Genomic DNA, 15,576 nt, shown 5'->3' with positions numbered 1-15,576 from the left:
GAAGGAAAACCTCTAATGGTTTGTCTGATTATCTACACATGGTGAAGAAGGGGTGGGAGAATATTATGTAAATTATGTAAAAGGGTCCAGCAAGCTCCTCACCTGCATACATGTGGTAAGTGAGTCTCTCGATGAGTTTGTCCACAGTACCAGCTTTAATGATGGGTATTCCGGTCTTGCTCTGCGTGTGTTCCTCAAAAACAATGTTTTCCTCAGAGTCCTGCACAGTAAAGCGATAAACCTCGGGGGATGGCAGCCGAAGGGGCTGAGCCTGCTCCTCTCGCTGCAGCTCAGTGTCAAGCATGCGGTCCAGTGTGGAGCGGTACTGCAGGGTCACCAGCGCTGCCATCCAAGCGTTTTTCTCTTCTACAGAGCGGGCGCAGAAAACGGCGCTGCTCTCCTCACGGCCGACCAGCTCAAATGCAAATCGCAGCTCGCCAGAGTCGTCTCGGTCCACAATCTGATACTTACGCAGCACAAACTTCTCCTTCAGACGAAACTCCGCCCCGCTACCCGTTCCTGGCAGTCGAGAGCTCTGATTAGCCTTGCAGCTGATCATGAGGCCGTCAAACAGAAAGTTGTGCCGCTCGTGCTTTGCTCCGGCACGCACCAGCGGCCCCTCCAGGATGAACTGGCTGCAACACTGACCGATGTCCTTTCCCTCCCAGCCGTCTATGCTCCGCTGGATCTCGTTCATACGCTTTATAGCCAGCTGCTTACTACGGACCGGTCTGCTGTACAGCCGGTACAGCGGTTCACTGAGAAAAGGGCAAAAAAACAAACAAAACAAAACACAAAAACAAACAAAAAAACAAATATATGCGTCAGTATAACAAGAGTGCTGGACTTGGCTCAGTTATTTACAGTATGTAGCAGTATGTGTTTACACAATGAATACTAAACCCTGCACGCACAGCTACTACGCTCCATTACAGGAGAAAATACACAGGCTAACAATTGTGGACCGTAAAATGTGACAGTTTTGCTTGTATCTGTGAGTAAGATTCCACAGTGTATTCAGAAAGTATTCAGACCCCTTTAGCTGTTACATGCTGTGCGTGGCCTTGACGGGGTGGACACAGAATGAATTGCCATTTTTACCATCAATCTATCCACCTGTAATGACAATATAATATAATCATTCTTGGTAAACTGTGAACAACTGTTTGCTTTCATTAACCCCCGAGTTGTATCTAGGACACAGTTAGAGTCCACCACTTGCAATGTGAATTGATTGGATTGGACATGTTTTGGAAAGGGACACACCTGGATCTGTAAGAGCCCACAACTGACACTGCATGGTCAGGACCAAAAACTAGATACGTAGCCACAGTGATTTAGAAGTGATAAAACTTGGTGGAGAATTCTCATATTCCCATGATATTTAATGCTTAATTTGTAAACAAAAAAAACACAAAATAGCTTACGTTGAATTTTTCAACAATTCCTTAAACGTTTTCAGACCATGATACATTAAGTGCTATGAAAACTTATTTACCTGCAATAATTTAGCTGCGTTTGCGGGTGCGTTACCTGGTTTTGCGACGGGGCTGGTTTTTTCCATAGATGCGCTCAACGCTGCTCTGCAGGATCAGCAGGGCTGTTTGAGCCTGTTTTAAACACTCCCTGTCGTCCTGGTCCTCGCTGCGCTCCTGCAGTTGCTGTAGAGACAGAGTTTCAACATTAAAGATCAGACGACTACAGACTTTCACTACAGTCCTGTCTTTTAGGATCAGACACGATTAAAGGGTAACGATGGGGTGGGAGTATTTAATAGAATGCCAGTCACTGAGCAACTACAACCAAACTGGGTGATTTTGGCAGACAAACATTTAAAGAAAGTGGTTTAAACACAAAAGACAAGAACAAGATATTTCATTAGGTTCTCGTGTTCCACTGTAAAACACTCCCACACTGACTCTAAACTGTTCTGTTACTCTTTTGAGAAGCTCCTTACTACTGCAGCTAAGAATCACAGTCTGCTAATGGTGCCTAGAGGACACCAGAGGGCACGCTGCTACAACAAAACTAAGGATTGGAATTGAATCGCACTTTTTAAAAGCCGATCCATTAATAAAAATGCCTAACTAACTTCAGCATGAATGGACAGGGCTAGTAGATAAATGTTAACCCATCAGTTTTTGAGACCTCACAAAAACAGTGAATTCTGAAGGTTTCCATGTATGGACTGATTTGACTGGGGAGTGAACGGTGATGGACCTAAATGATGGATCTGTATGAGACACCAACCTGCAGGAATTCAAAGTAGTGCATACAGTGATAGACAGGAACCATCATCAGCTGCGGGAGAACGTACTGCACAGCCTCCTTGAAGCCTTTAGCAATCGACTGCACAGACACATTGAGAACAACACACACAAAGAGAAAAGGGAGGGGTTAGATCTATCTCTAGTGGACTGGACAGTAATCTGAGTAGGAGACTAGGCTGTGTGTGTCAGAGTGAGATCACAGTATCCCTTTAACCACGCCACACACTCCAGAAGACAGCCCTCCCTATAATCAATAATCGTCTGCTGTTTCTCTTCTTCTCACACACACACACACACACACACACACACACACACACACACACACACGCCATGATATGTTCCTCACACCGCGTGTGTTTTCTTGAAATGAGAGCACATTCTACTCCCATAAAACCACTGACTAGCAGCACAGGAGACTGATCACACACCGAGGGCAGTCTGTCCCAGCTCACAAATGTTTACATGCACACAACAGCCTGCCTACGTTCCAAGTAAGAAATGGACCACATGCTCCACATAGGAGTTTCCCTCTACTTACAAGCTCCATGGTTTTCCTTCTGCCATTTCAATATTTAATATAAAATATTTCTGACAGAATATTTCTAATAAGGCTACATTACAGCTTCGTTCCTCCTCCCTGTGCGCCGCAAGCAGCCACTTGTGTAACGCGGACGCTGCAGAGTGCCGAGGGCGCTTTAAAGCAGGACTGAAACAGGAGCTTTGTTTGGGTGTTAAAGTCGTCAATACTCGTGTGTTACAACCAAAAAAGCTGCAAAATGACGCAGAAGCTCTGTGTTTGAGTCCTGGAGGGATACAAGTGTCTACACAGACAAATCTACCTCACACAGTCAGGATGAGAACAGCGTGGACTGTGTGTTTTAATGAGGCTAACCTCAACTTGGATACGTTATCAGTCAGACTTTGTAGCTTGTAGACTATCAGACACAGACAGGCTAATATCCAAGCACCTCAAATATAGTTACTGAACTGGATACGACCAAAAGCTCTGCTTCCATCTAGACTCCTTCTCTCTGTTTTTCTCTCTTACAGCTTCTCATGCAGAGCTGAGTGCACAGGGGGCAGGGGTCTATTTATAAAGTGCAAGGTTTAAACACATTAACTCCACTGCAGCCAAGTGGAGGCAGGGAGAGAGGAAGAAAAGTTTGCGGCTGTGACGCAAACACTGTTGAGCCAGAGTGAGAGTGTGCAACCCATAAATATGAAAAGTTGACTGTAATGGTCTGTTCTCATTTGTTTCAAGACCCCTCCTCCTGACTGCACCAGGTCCCCATGTTTCACGGTTGCCAGAGAGTCACTGCAAGCAGGGGGGCTCTATTAGCACTGAGGGTCAGAAAGATGTAGACAATTCCTTTGTATAGCAAGTGCTTTTTAAAAGTACACTTCAGCTATATATGAGTATGTGGTAAAATATCAGTTACTGTTATCACAGCTCTGAAATTTCAGATTTGTGCAGCGATCACCTGAAAGTGGAGTGCTACAGTGGGGCGGGACATGAGGCTGCAGAAGTGGTCATGAAATTCTTTGCGAAGAATGTCCTGTGAAAGGGTCTCATACGGGTCAAAGGCCTGTTCCTGCAGAGAAACATAATCAGGATAAATAAATAAAATAATAAATAATAAAATAATAATAATAAATAAGTTGCCTCTAATATTTAATTAATCAGCTAATCCGTTATTTAGCCATTATTTAAAGCACAGCACCACCATCATTCAAATGTCTGCCCAAGTCACATTTAAATTTATATATAAATATATATGAATTGTTAGAGAGCAGAAGCTTCTTTACAACTAAGGTGTACTTCTGAAAAAAAGTGGAATGCACACATCATGAGCCCAGAGGGTTTTTACACACAGCGTACCTCAGCAAGGTCTTCAAAGCAGCTGCCCACCAGAGGGTGTGGACTTCCATCTGCAGTCATCTCCACCGCATCTTCTATCAACCCCAGCAGCTTCACAGTCAGCTCATGAACCTCCAGAATATTACTGAATACCACCTCCAAGTCCTACACGGAGCAAGAGTGTGAGAGAGTGACAGAGAGCAATCTGTTTAACCCTAAACTGGGCTAAGTCAGTGACCGCTCTGAACAGGGGAAGGGGAACAGAACCTCACCTGAGGTGTGAAGAGTTTGCTGTTGGACAGGAAGGCTTTGCGGAAAACTTTGATGATAAGGTCAAGCTCACGCAGGTACTGACGCTCCTCTGCAATCTCCAGGCGCACCAAGTCATCGTAGGTGAGTTCACCTGTGGAGGAGACCTCCTCTACACACTGAGACACCAACCCCACCTCCTCCTGATCAAACATGTCCATCAACACCTAACAAACAAAAAAACATGCATAAACAATTTAGAAGAAATAAATCATATGCTGATCTATGGACTGAAGATGTAATAAATAATCCCAAATTTCTCAGCAGTTTTCAGCGTTTAAACTTTGATTTTAGTGGAGCAGTTCACCGTGTTCATCTCTGCTGTAGTTTCTCTCAACATCTGACCTGATATTACTTTATTTATATCACATGGTCTGTAAAGCGCTTTTAGCTGCCATTTGTATGAAAGCTATTCTAAACTATGTTCATTATCATAATCACATTTTAAAGAGACACTAAAACCAGTGAACCAGTGAATACCTTGTCTGCACACATGGACACCTTAATGTCCTGCTGGCTAATTTCATAGTGTCGAATGTTGCCCACATAGTTTCCTGCGAGTTTGAGGATGTCCGCTGATATGTACTCCAAAACAGCGACGATGTAGAGGGAGACATGGTAGTCAATCTTATAGCCCAACACCTCCTGAGGAGAGAAAACATCAGGGAGTGTACCTTCCACCCCCCCCCCCCCACACACACACACACACACCCCAGTTCTACTGTAGCACAAATCAGACATTGTGGCAAATAATCACCTACTGCACTTGTTTGATTTATATCCATTACAAGACGGAGCATCTAACTGTAAACCAGGTTGGATGCAACAGCCATTTAATGAAGTGAAGAAGCCCTACACAGGGCTAAAACAGTGTTAGCGGTAGCAGTGTCTTGAGGCAAGCAGCCTTTAGCTAGCTTCAGCTACATGGTTAAATGTGGATTGCATAGCATTTAGCCGGTATAGCATGCTTCAAGTACATACATGTACCCCTAATGCTTGATACACTTTTAATAAGATGTGTGTGTGCTTTACCTTGAGTAAAGGGTGGATTTTGTCCACAGGAAGCAGCAGAGGGCTCCTGCGTTTACGTTTCTCTATGGCTGTCTGAGCGTCCGCCATCGCCCATTTATCTATTGGGTACGGAAACGTCTTCTGGATGCGCTCCTACAAAAACACAAAAACTAACATTAACAACAGCAGCAATAAACATTCTTAGAGACTCATTTATGCATTAATTTCTAACAAATACAAAAACAAGGCAGAACTAATGATTACATTAGGGGATCCTTAGGGGGGTTAGGGGTGTCCTGATTAGATCCAGGCATGTTTAAATGGACTGGGTATCGGTATTTAAACCCAATCTAGTCCAGAGTCTTTGTTTAAACCATGGTGTTCGGAGCACCATCTGGTGTCCTCAAAGCGCCATTAATGGACATTTCTGCTCTGTTACATCGGATAACACGTAACTAACCTCATCTTTTCCTAGGCAACAAAAGACAAACAAATGTGTGTGTGTACCTCCACATCAGGGACAGTTCTGGGCTGGCTGACACACAACATGTTCAGTAGCTGCAGTATGAGCTCCTCTATGTGCTGCAGAGCGTCCTCTTTAGCAGACAGGTTCGGATGCACCTGCAACTGCACCTGCAGGGAAAACAGCACAACAATGTTAGCACCACGCCAAAACACCAACGCCACCCAGACTGCATAAAAAACATCCCACAACCACAGAGAGAGAAAACAAACACGTCTGCTGTTGTTTGCTGCTCCTTTGCTTTTTTATTGCAGTCTATATATAAGCTGCTATTTCATGACTCAGTCTACTGCACAGATTGGTGACAGTCCAGTGTCTGTTAGCTGTATTAGCCTAGCACCTCCAGCTGTCAACTAGCACACGTCAAATTCCAAAAATGCCTTGACTGATCGACTGAATCAGGAGGTAAGTCATGTAGATTTGTTGCCAAACAGTTCCTTTATAAGGTTTCTACAAATCTAGGAACAACGCATCCCTGTCAAAAACGACAACCAACCACTGACTAAACAGAGTGACAACAATTGGTTAAACTCCAGCTCCAGGTTAGCTTAAAGCTCTACAATCCACCAATTCCATATCTCTCTCTCTCACTCTCTCTCACACACACACACACACACACACACACACACACACACACACACACACACACACACACACACACACACACACACACACACGAGAAACAGCCTGTACGGTCCCTCTCTTGGTGCTGGTGTCTGGTTTCAGATTTTCTTCCATTAGGCACGGAGGCATTCTCCACAGGGACAACCAGAGCATACATACACTGACTCTCATATACACTAGCTCTAGCTCTCTCTCTCAATCACACACACACATTAATACACAGTGACAGGGATGATAGCAGCGGACAGTGGAGTACAGGAGTATGGGTGTGTGTGTGTGTGTGTGTGTGTGTACGTAGGTGTAGGGATGTACACATGTACTATTTAATGAAACTGATGAGAATCAACCATACTACTTAACACACTTATTACTTTTCTGAATGAATGAGCAGTAGGGACGTCCCCGTCTGACGTTTTAACAGATCGGGTATCGCTATTTAAAGCCCGATCCAGTTCTGATCCTTTGCTTTCTTTTGTGTTCTTGCATAGCGCCATCTGGTGTCCTCTGAGCTATTACTACAGACATAATTGACAGACTGCAGCACTGAGGAACATTTTTAGAAGAGCTGAGTCTGCAGTGTGGAGCTATTCTACAGTGAAACTTACCCTCTGTGGTTCTAGATAATTGACTGCGTTTGGGTCACCCTTTTTACCCCCGCTCTAAATGTAGGTACTGGAGGCGGAGCTACAGTCTCTCATTAGGGTGAATATTAATAACGCTCTAAATGTAGGTATTGTGATATACACTAAGGAGGCGGAGCTACAGTCTCTCATTAGGGTGAATATTAATAATGCTCTAAATGTAGGTATTGTGATATACACTGAGGAGGCGGAGCTACAGTCTCTCATTAGGGTGGATATTAATAACGCTCTAAATGTAGGTATTGTGATATACACTGAGGAGGCGGAGCTACGGTCTCTCATTAGGGTGGATATTAATAACGCTCTAAATGTAGGTATTGGGATATACACTAAGGAGGCGGAGCTACAGTCTCTCATTAGGGTGAATATTAATAACGCTCTAAATGTAGGTATTGTGATATACACTGAGGAGGCGGAGCTACAGTCTCTCATTAGGGTGAATATTAATAATGCTCTAAATGTAGGTATTGTGATATACACTGAGGAGGCGGAGCTACAGTCTCTCAGGGTGAATATTAATAACGCTCTAAATGTAGGTATTGTGATATACACTGAGGAGGCGGAGCTACAGTCTCTCATTAGGGTGGATATTAATAACGCTCTAAATGTAGGTATTGGGATATACACTGAGGAGGCGGAGCTACAGTCTCTCATTAGGGTGAATATTAATAACGCTCTAAATGTAGGTATTGTGATATACACTGAGGAGGCGGAGCTACAGTCTCTCATTAGGGTGGATATTAACGCTCTAAATGTAGGTATTGTGATATACACTGAGGAGGCGGAGCTACAGTCTCTCATTAGGGTTAAATATTAACGCTCTAAATGTAGGTATTGTGATATACACTGAGGAGGCGGAGCTACAGTCTCTCATTAGGGTGGATATTAATAACGCTCTAAATGTAGGTATTGTGATATACACTGAGGAGGCGGAGCTACAGTCTCTCATTAGGGTTAAATATTAACGCTCTAAATGTAGGTATTGTGATATACACTGAGGAGGCGGAGCTACAGTCTCTCATTAGGGTTAAATATTAACGCTCTAAATGTAGGTATTGTGATATACACTGAGGAGGCGGAGCTACTGTATCTCATTAGGGTGGATATTAATAACGCTCTAAATGTAGGTATTGTGATATACACTGAGGAGGCGGAGCTACAGTCTCTCATTAGGGCTGAACAAGATGTATATGTTCTTTACAGCTCGTCCAAACCCTCATAGCAGCAGCTACGGAAAAATGATTTGAGTGAAGTCAGTAAGAATGCATTTAGAACAACATGTTTTATAGTGTTTGCAGTTTAAAAAGTCTGTACACTCAAAGCTGTGTAAGAGACTATGCCATGGACTGACCCATCAATAAATTCACACCCCCCTGTCTCTCTCTCCCTCTATGTATGTGCGCACTCAGGTTGCCAGTAACATGAGCACATGTGTGCATGATGTGACTCACTAAGCATTACATCACCTACCATCTCTTTATCAGGCACACACACAAATGATGGTTTTAATATGTGTTTGTGTGCGAGTGTGTGTGTGGAGGTGGGGGGTGTCACTTAATGCATTAAGTCCTACCCTAACCATGCTGATAGAACTGATAGAACTGACACAGACACAGAGGAGGAAGGGAGGGAGAGAACTATCTGCATTCTAATCTAAATTACTTCGACTAGCTCTGTGCTGCACAGCGCCCCTTCATTTCTGAGAAAACTGAAATATAAAACTCCCACTAACTACACTTATGTGCACACCAGTGCCTGGATGAGTCTGTCTGATCGGAGCTATGGTCTCAAACAGCATGGACTACTCCTCACAGTCCGGCCTAGTTCAGCCTGCGGTCCAGGCTGATATTAGCGGGACTGACTGATATAGAAAAGAGTACACGAAGACACGTTGGTGTTTCCTTTAGGAGGAGTTTATTGCTATACAAGGAAAGCCTGTGTGCAGATAAACAGGACCATAAAGATATCAGTCTTAAATACAGCTCTCAGTTTTCACTCGCTTTAGTCTGGATTACTGTGGAAGCGACTGATGTATAAACTGTGGCAAACTGAGCTGCTGCAATTGAGCAGTTGCTGCTTCTAATCTTAAATATGCTTAGTTTAGAGGCGTAGTAATGAAAAAACAAAACAGAATGTGTATTGATGTGCAAACTTGTCAACACACCCGAACTGCTGTGCTAGTACCACTACAGCCCAGTCTCACTCCTTAACATCATTTTTAACCTAATGTCATAACGTCAAAGGAAAAGGTAATAATGTAATCATTCTGTAATAATTCATTTGACACCCAACCACACACCTTCACCTCTACACCGATCTTAAAAAGTCCTTAAATGAAAAGAAAATGGTCAGGTGACCGAACGAGTTTCCTTTACCGAAAAGCTAAAGGACCAAGAGGCCGTTCGCCTCTGGGTTTCTGTCTAGGCCCGGTTGGCATGGCGATGGGTACGCCAGCAGCTCCATTAAACAGAGGGAAACCCCTCTGCGAGAAAAAAAACAAACTTCACATGAGTCAATCACAATCACACACACACACACACACACACACACAGTGAGTCAAGACCCTTTGACGTCATTGTCTCGCTCCATTTTGCCATAAGCAGTTGTATAAAAACAGAAACTCGTTACAACATGTAAGCGTGGGTGCACGAGCGAACGCGCGCGCGCGCGCGCACACACACACACACACACACACACACACACACACACACACACACACACACACACACACACACACACACACACACACACACACACACACAGCACCTGCTCTCAGTGTCACATGACTCAGTGATGTTGTGCACACATTCATTCAAGTTTTAATATACTCTAAGCAAAGGGGATTCAGATACTCTAAGCAGATACAGGGTTCTGTGACTCATTATAGTAGTGCATCACTTTTTGGTGCTCTTTAGAACCAACAACAAAGGGCCCTTTAACCAGCTACAGAATCTTTAAATCATCCACACGGTTACAGGAGTTGTCATTTTGTTTTTATCGAAGCACTTATGGAACTTCGCACACACATCCCACATGGTATCTGAAAGTGTGTATAATTCAATATTTGTGTCATATCTCAGAAATAATGCAGATTTAGCTACAATCCTTTGTGACAGCATTCTGTCCAGTCTGCAACATGGAGAACTCCAACACAGAGCCAACTGAGCAACTCCAGAAGCTTACATAACAGTTCATTCATTGTAAACGAGGAAAAATGTTCAATTAATCTGATACTGATTTGAGGTCATATCGCTCAGCACTAAATCATTCTCAAATATATTTGTTTTTCTTTAGACTTATTGTCTCATTTTTCTGTGTCCTACAAAACACTTCTGCACAAACTCAGTGTTTCTATTCAGAACTGAAGATGGATGTGTCCACTGGTCAGCTTACTGGTTTACTCCCACTGGACACATGGCATCATCTCAGAACCCAGTGTACATTTAATCCAACTTCACAGCCTTTGTGTGAAAACACACCGAGCGCAGTCGATTTTCTGCCGTTTTCTTCACCCTATTTCACAGCTTATGATGCGCTCGTAAAACAGGTGAGAAACCTAGTTCACAGTGAGACGCTGGAGGCTAAACACGTTAACCTACATATGTGTCCTTTCATCCTGGAGCTCAAGACGCGTGGATGAGCTAACAGAGCCTCAGCTAATAGACCAACAGCTAACAGAGCCTCAGCTAACAGACCAACAGACCAACAGCTAACAGGCCAACAGACCAACAGCTAACAGACCAACAGCTAACAGACCAACAGACCAACAGCTAACAGACCAACAGCTAACAGAGCCTCAGCTAACAGACCAACAGACCAACAGCTAACAGACCAACAGCTAACAGACCAACAGACCAACAGACCAACAGACCAACAGACCCTCAGCTAACAGACCAACAGCTAACAGACCAACAGCTAACAGACCAACAGCTAACAGAGCCTCAGCTAACAGACCAACAGAGCCTCAGCTAACAGACCAACAGAGCCTCAGCTAACAGACCAACAGCTAACAGACCAACAGCTAACAGACCAACAGCTAACAGACCAACAGACCAACAGCTAACAGAGCCTCAGCTAACAGACCAACAGACCAACAGCTAACAGAGCCTCAGCTAACAGACCAACAGCTAACAGACCAACAGACCAACAGCTAACAGACCAACAGACCAACAGACCCTCAGCTAACAGACCAACAGCTAACAGACCAACAGCTAACAGACCAACAGACCAACAGCTAACAGACCAACAGACCAACAGCTAACAGACCCTCAGCTAACAGACCCTCAGCTAACAGACCCTCAGCTAACAGACCAACAGCTAACAGACCAACAGACCAACAGCTAACGGAGCCTCAGCTAACAGACCAACAGCTAACAGACCAACAGCTAACAGACCCTCAGCTAACAGACCCTCAGCTAACAGACCAACAGACCAACAGCTAACAGACCAACAGACCAACAGCTAACGGAGCCTCAGCTAACAGACCAACAGCTAACAGACCAACAGACCAACAGCTAACGGAGCCTCAGCTAACAGACCAACAGCTAACAGACCAACAGACCAACAGCTAACAGACCCTCAGCTAACAGACCAACAGCTAACAGACCAACAGCTAACAGACCAACAGCTAACAGACCAACAGACCAACAGACCAACAGCTAACGGAGCCTCAGCTAACAGACCAACAGCTAACAGACCAACAGCTAACAGACCAACAGCTAACAGACCAACAGCTAACAGACCAACAGACCAACAGCTAACAGACCAACAGCTAACAGACCAACAGCTAACAGACCAACAGCTAACAGACCAACAGACCAACAGCTAACAGACCCTCAGCTAACAGACCAACAGCTAACAGACCAACAGCTAACAGACCAACAGCTAACGGAGCCTCAGCTAACGGAGCCTCAGCTAACAGACCAACAGCTAACAGACCAACAGCTAACAGACCAACAGCTAACAGACCAACAGCTAACAGACCAACAGACCAACAGCTAACAGACCAACAGACCAACAGCTAACAGACCAACAGCTAACAGACCAACAGCTAACAGACCAACAGCTAACGGAGCCTCAGCTAACGGAGCCTCAGCTAACGGAGCCTCAGCTAACAGACCAACAGACCAACAGCTAACAGACCAACAGCTAACAGACCAACAGCTAACAGACCAACAGCTAACAGACCAACAGACCAACAGCTAACAGACCAACAGACCAACAGCTAACAGACCAACAGCTAACAGACCAACAGCTAACAGACCAACAGACCAACAGCTAACGGAGCCTCAGCTAACAGACCAACAGACCAACAGCTAACAGAGCAACAGCTAACAGACCAACAGCTAACAGACCAACAGCTAACAGACCAACAGACCCTCAGCTAACAGACCAACAGCTAACAGACCAACAGCTAACAGACCAACAGCTAACAGACCAACAGACCAACAGCTAACAGACCAACAGACCAACAGCTAACAGACCAACAGCTAACAGACCAACAGACCAACAGCTAACAGACCAACAGCTAACAGACCAACAGCTAACAGACCAACAGACCCTCAGCTAACAGACCAACAGCTAACAGACCCTCAGCTAACAGACCAACAGACCAACAGCTAACAGACTAACAGCTAACAGACTAACAGACCAACAGCTAACAGACCAACAGCTAACAGACCAACAGACCAACAGCTAACAGACCCTCAGCTAACAGACCAACAGACCAACAGCTAACAGACTAACAGACCAACAGCTAACAGACCAACAGCTAACAGACCAACAGCTAACAGACCAACAGCTAACAGACCAACAGACCAACAGCTAACAGACCAACAGCTAACAGACCAACAGCTAACAGACCAACAGACAACAGACCAACAGCTAACAGACCAACAGACCAACAGCTAACAGACCAACAGCTAACAGACCAACAGACCAACAGCTAACAGACCAACAGCTAACAGACCAACAGCTAACAGACCAACAGCTAACAGACCAACAGACCAACAGCTAACAGACCAACAGCTAACAGACCAACAGACCAACAGCTAACAGACCAACAGCTAACAGACCAACAGACCAACAGACCAACAGCTAACAGACCAACAGCTAACAGCTAACAGACCAACAGACCAACAGCTAACAGACCAACAGCTAACAGACCAACAGACCAACAGCTAACAGACCCTCAGCTAACAGACCAACAGCTAACAGACCAACAGCTAACAGACCAACAGCTAACAGACCAACAGCTAACAGACCAACAGACCAACAGACCAACAGACCAACAGACCTTCATCATCATCATCATTAAAACACCCATATAAGACTTGTGTAGCTGCACTGGTGGGTTTGGATAGGAGATAAATTATGGGCTGTATCTGTGCTGTAGTCATGGCGACTGACACCTGTTTCCATTCACCTCCACTGTACAGAGATCAGAGTGGGTCAGTTTCTCTACAGTGAAGCTCAGATTCACACCGAACCCCAAACCCCCCCAAACCCCCCGACTCTGGCTGGGTAACCCTCCCCTTTAATGCAGCTAGCCTCTCAGTGCCAACCTGGGATAGGGGCTCCAGCTTTTCCTGCTCGCTAACGCAGATACAGCCTTTTACAGTTTCAGCTAGAGCTCCTTCACAAGCTGGGTTACCCCTACCGGCCTGTTATCACCGCTCACTATCAGAACCTCTCACACACACACACACACACACACACACACACACACACACACTCATACTCTCACACACACATACTCACACACACACATACTCACACACACACACATACACACACATACTCACACATACTCACACATACTCACACTCACACACATACTCACACACATACTCATACACACACACATACACTCATACACACACATACTCATACACACACACACATACTCTCACACACACACACACTCTCACACACACTCACACACACTCACACACACACATACTCACACACACACATACTCACACACACACATACACACACACACACACACACACATACTCACACTCATATACACACATACTCATACACACACACACACTCATACACACACACACACACACACTCATACACACACTCACATACTCACACACACACTCACACACTCATACACATACACACACACACACACACACACACATACTCTCACACACTCATACACACACACACATACTCACACACACACATACTCTCACACACTCATACACACACACACATACTCACACACACACTCACATACTCACACACACACACATACTCACACACACACACACATACTCACACACACACACATACTCACACACACACACATACTCACACACACACTCACACTCATACACACACACACACTCATACACACTCACTCACTCTCACACACACTCTCTCTCTCTCCTATCGGGCCAGATTGGGTATGAAGGCTCTTGTGCCAGCCCTGGTAAGCTCGCCCGGTTTTACGTACCTTCCTCAGCGCCTGCACGAACAGGCCTCGCCATTTGGGGCTGTTCTCTTCGCTGGAGAAATCATAGCCGTGCTGCGGCTGCATGCCTGCGCTGCGCTGCGGCGGAGCTCCCGCGATGCCGTGGCCGGGGACCAGACCGTCCGCATCGGGGTCACACCGACACGAACCAACCTAACCAACCTCGGAGGGGCTGCTCGGTCGTCCGGCTAGCGAACGGAGTCGGACAGAAACCCCAGACCGGGAAATGAACAGTGCAGTGATATTTTGGGGAAGGTGAGTGGCGGCTCCCCCTCTGGAAGGTTTCTCCTCAGAGAATTTCGCGCCTTTCGGGAGTTTTTCTGCCTCGCGCGCGTTAGCTCACCGGCTAACTGGCCAAAACACACACTAATTAGCCCAGTTAGCTAGCTGGCCGCGGTCAGGCTAATCGGGCCGCTTTTAACCCCAAATTGGACACAACTCGAACCCGCTGCGGCACCGAAGCCGCTGATACCCGCCTACAGCCCGCGCTAAGACGTAGAAAAGTGAGATGTCACGAAGATCAGCGATTTATTTCCCGCCGCTCGCTGCTGTGAAGCTAATCCGCGCTAGCCGCACATCTGGCAGCGCCGCGCGCCGCTGTGGCCTCGGTGCTGCTGCGCGAGCGCCGCTGCCGCGAGACTCCGCAGACCGCGCTCATGCTCCGCTGAATGTCCGCTTAAACCGAGCCGGTGGAGCCGCTCACTCCTCTCCTCTCCTCTTTAGGGTAAATCCATCGCAGTCCGGCGGAGCGCGGCGGCCTGTTTGTTTGTTGTTGGTTGTTTCGGCTGCTTGTCGGAAGAATCACGGCGCCGCACTCGCTCATTTCGCGTCCTCGCGCGGACTTCCCG

At 45.8% G+C, this 15,576-nt stretch overlaps 1 protein-coding gene across 1 annotated transcript in view; it reads right to left on the bottom strand.

The window, feature by feature from the left end:
• Nucleotides 1–15,576, bottom strand: part of sos2 (son of sevenless homolog 2 (Drosophila)) — a 25,842-nt gene extending 10,266 nt beyond the window's left edge. The window contains exons 1-10 of the mRNA XM_072677229.1: nt 14,711–15,576; nt 5,956–6,081; nt 5,470–5,601; nt 4,918–5,082; nt 4,401–4,604; nt 4,150–4,293; nt 3,752–3,862; nt 2,251–2,349; nt 1,534–1,661; nt 103–758 (exon numbers count right to left, since the gene is read on the bottom strand). Coding sequence (XP_072533330.1) covers nt 103–758; nt 1,534–1,661; nt 2,251–2,349; nt 3,752–3,862; nt 4,150–4,293; nt 4,401–4,604; nt 4,918–5,082; nt 5,470–5,601; nt 5,956–6,081; nt 14,711–14,794 — 1,849 coding nt within the window. The 5' untranslated portion in view covers nt 14,795–15,576. The remainder of the gene's footprint in view (nt 1–102; nt 759–1,533; nt 1,662–2,250; nt 2,350–3,751; nt 3,863–4,149; nt 4,294–4,400; nt 4,605–4,917; nt 5,083–5,469; nt 5,602–5,955; nt 6,082–14,710) is intronic.

This window comes from Salminus brasiliensis, chromosome 4, assembly GCF_030463535.1.
Source record: "Salminus brasiliensis chromosome 4, fSalBra1.hap2, whole genome shotgun sequence".
Lineage (NCBI taxonomy): Eukaryota > Metazoa > Chordata > Actinopteri > Characiformes > Bryconidae > Salminus > Salminus brasiliensis.
The sequence above is the reverse complement of the archived record's forward strand: the minus strand, read 5'-3'. Positions and strand labels throughout refer to the sequence as shown.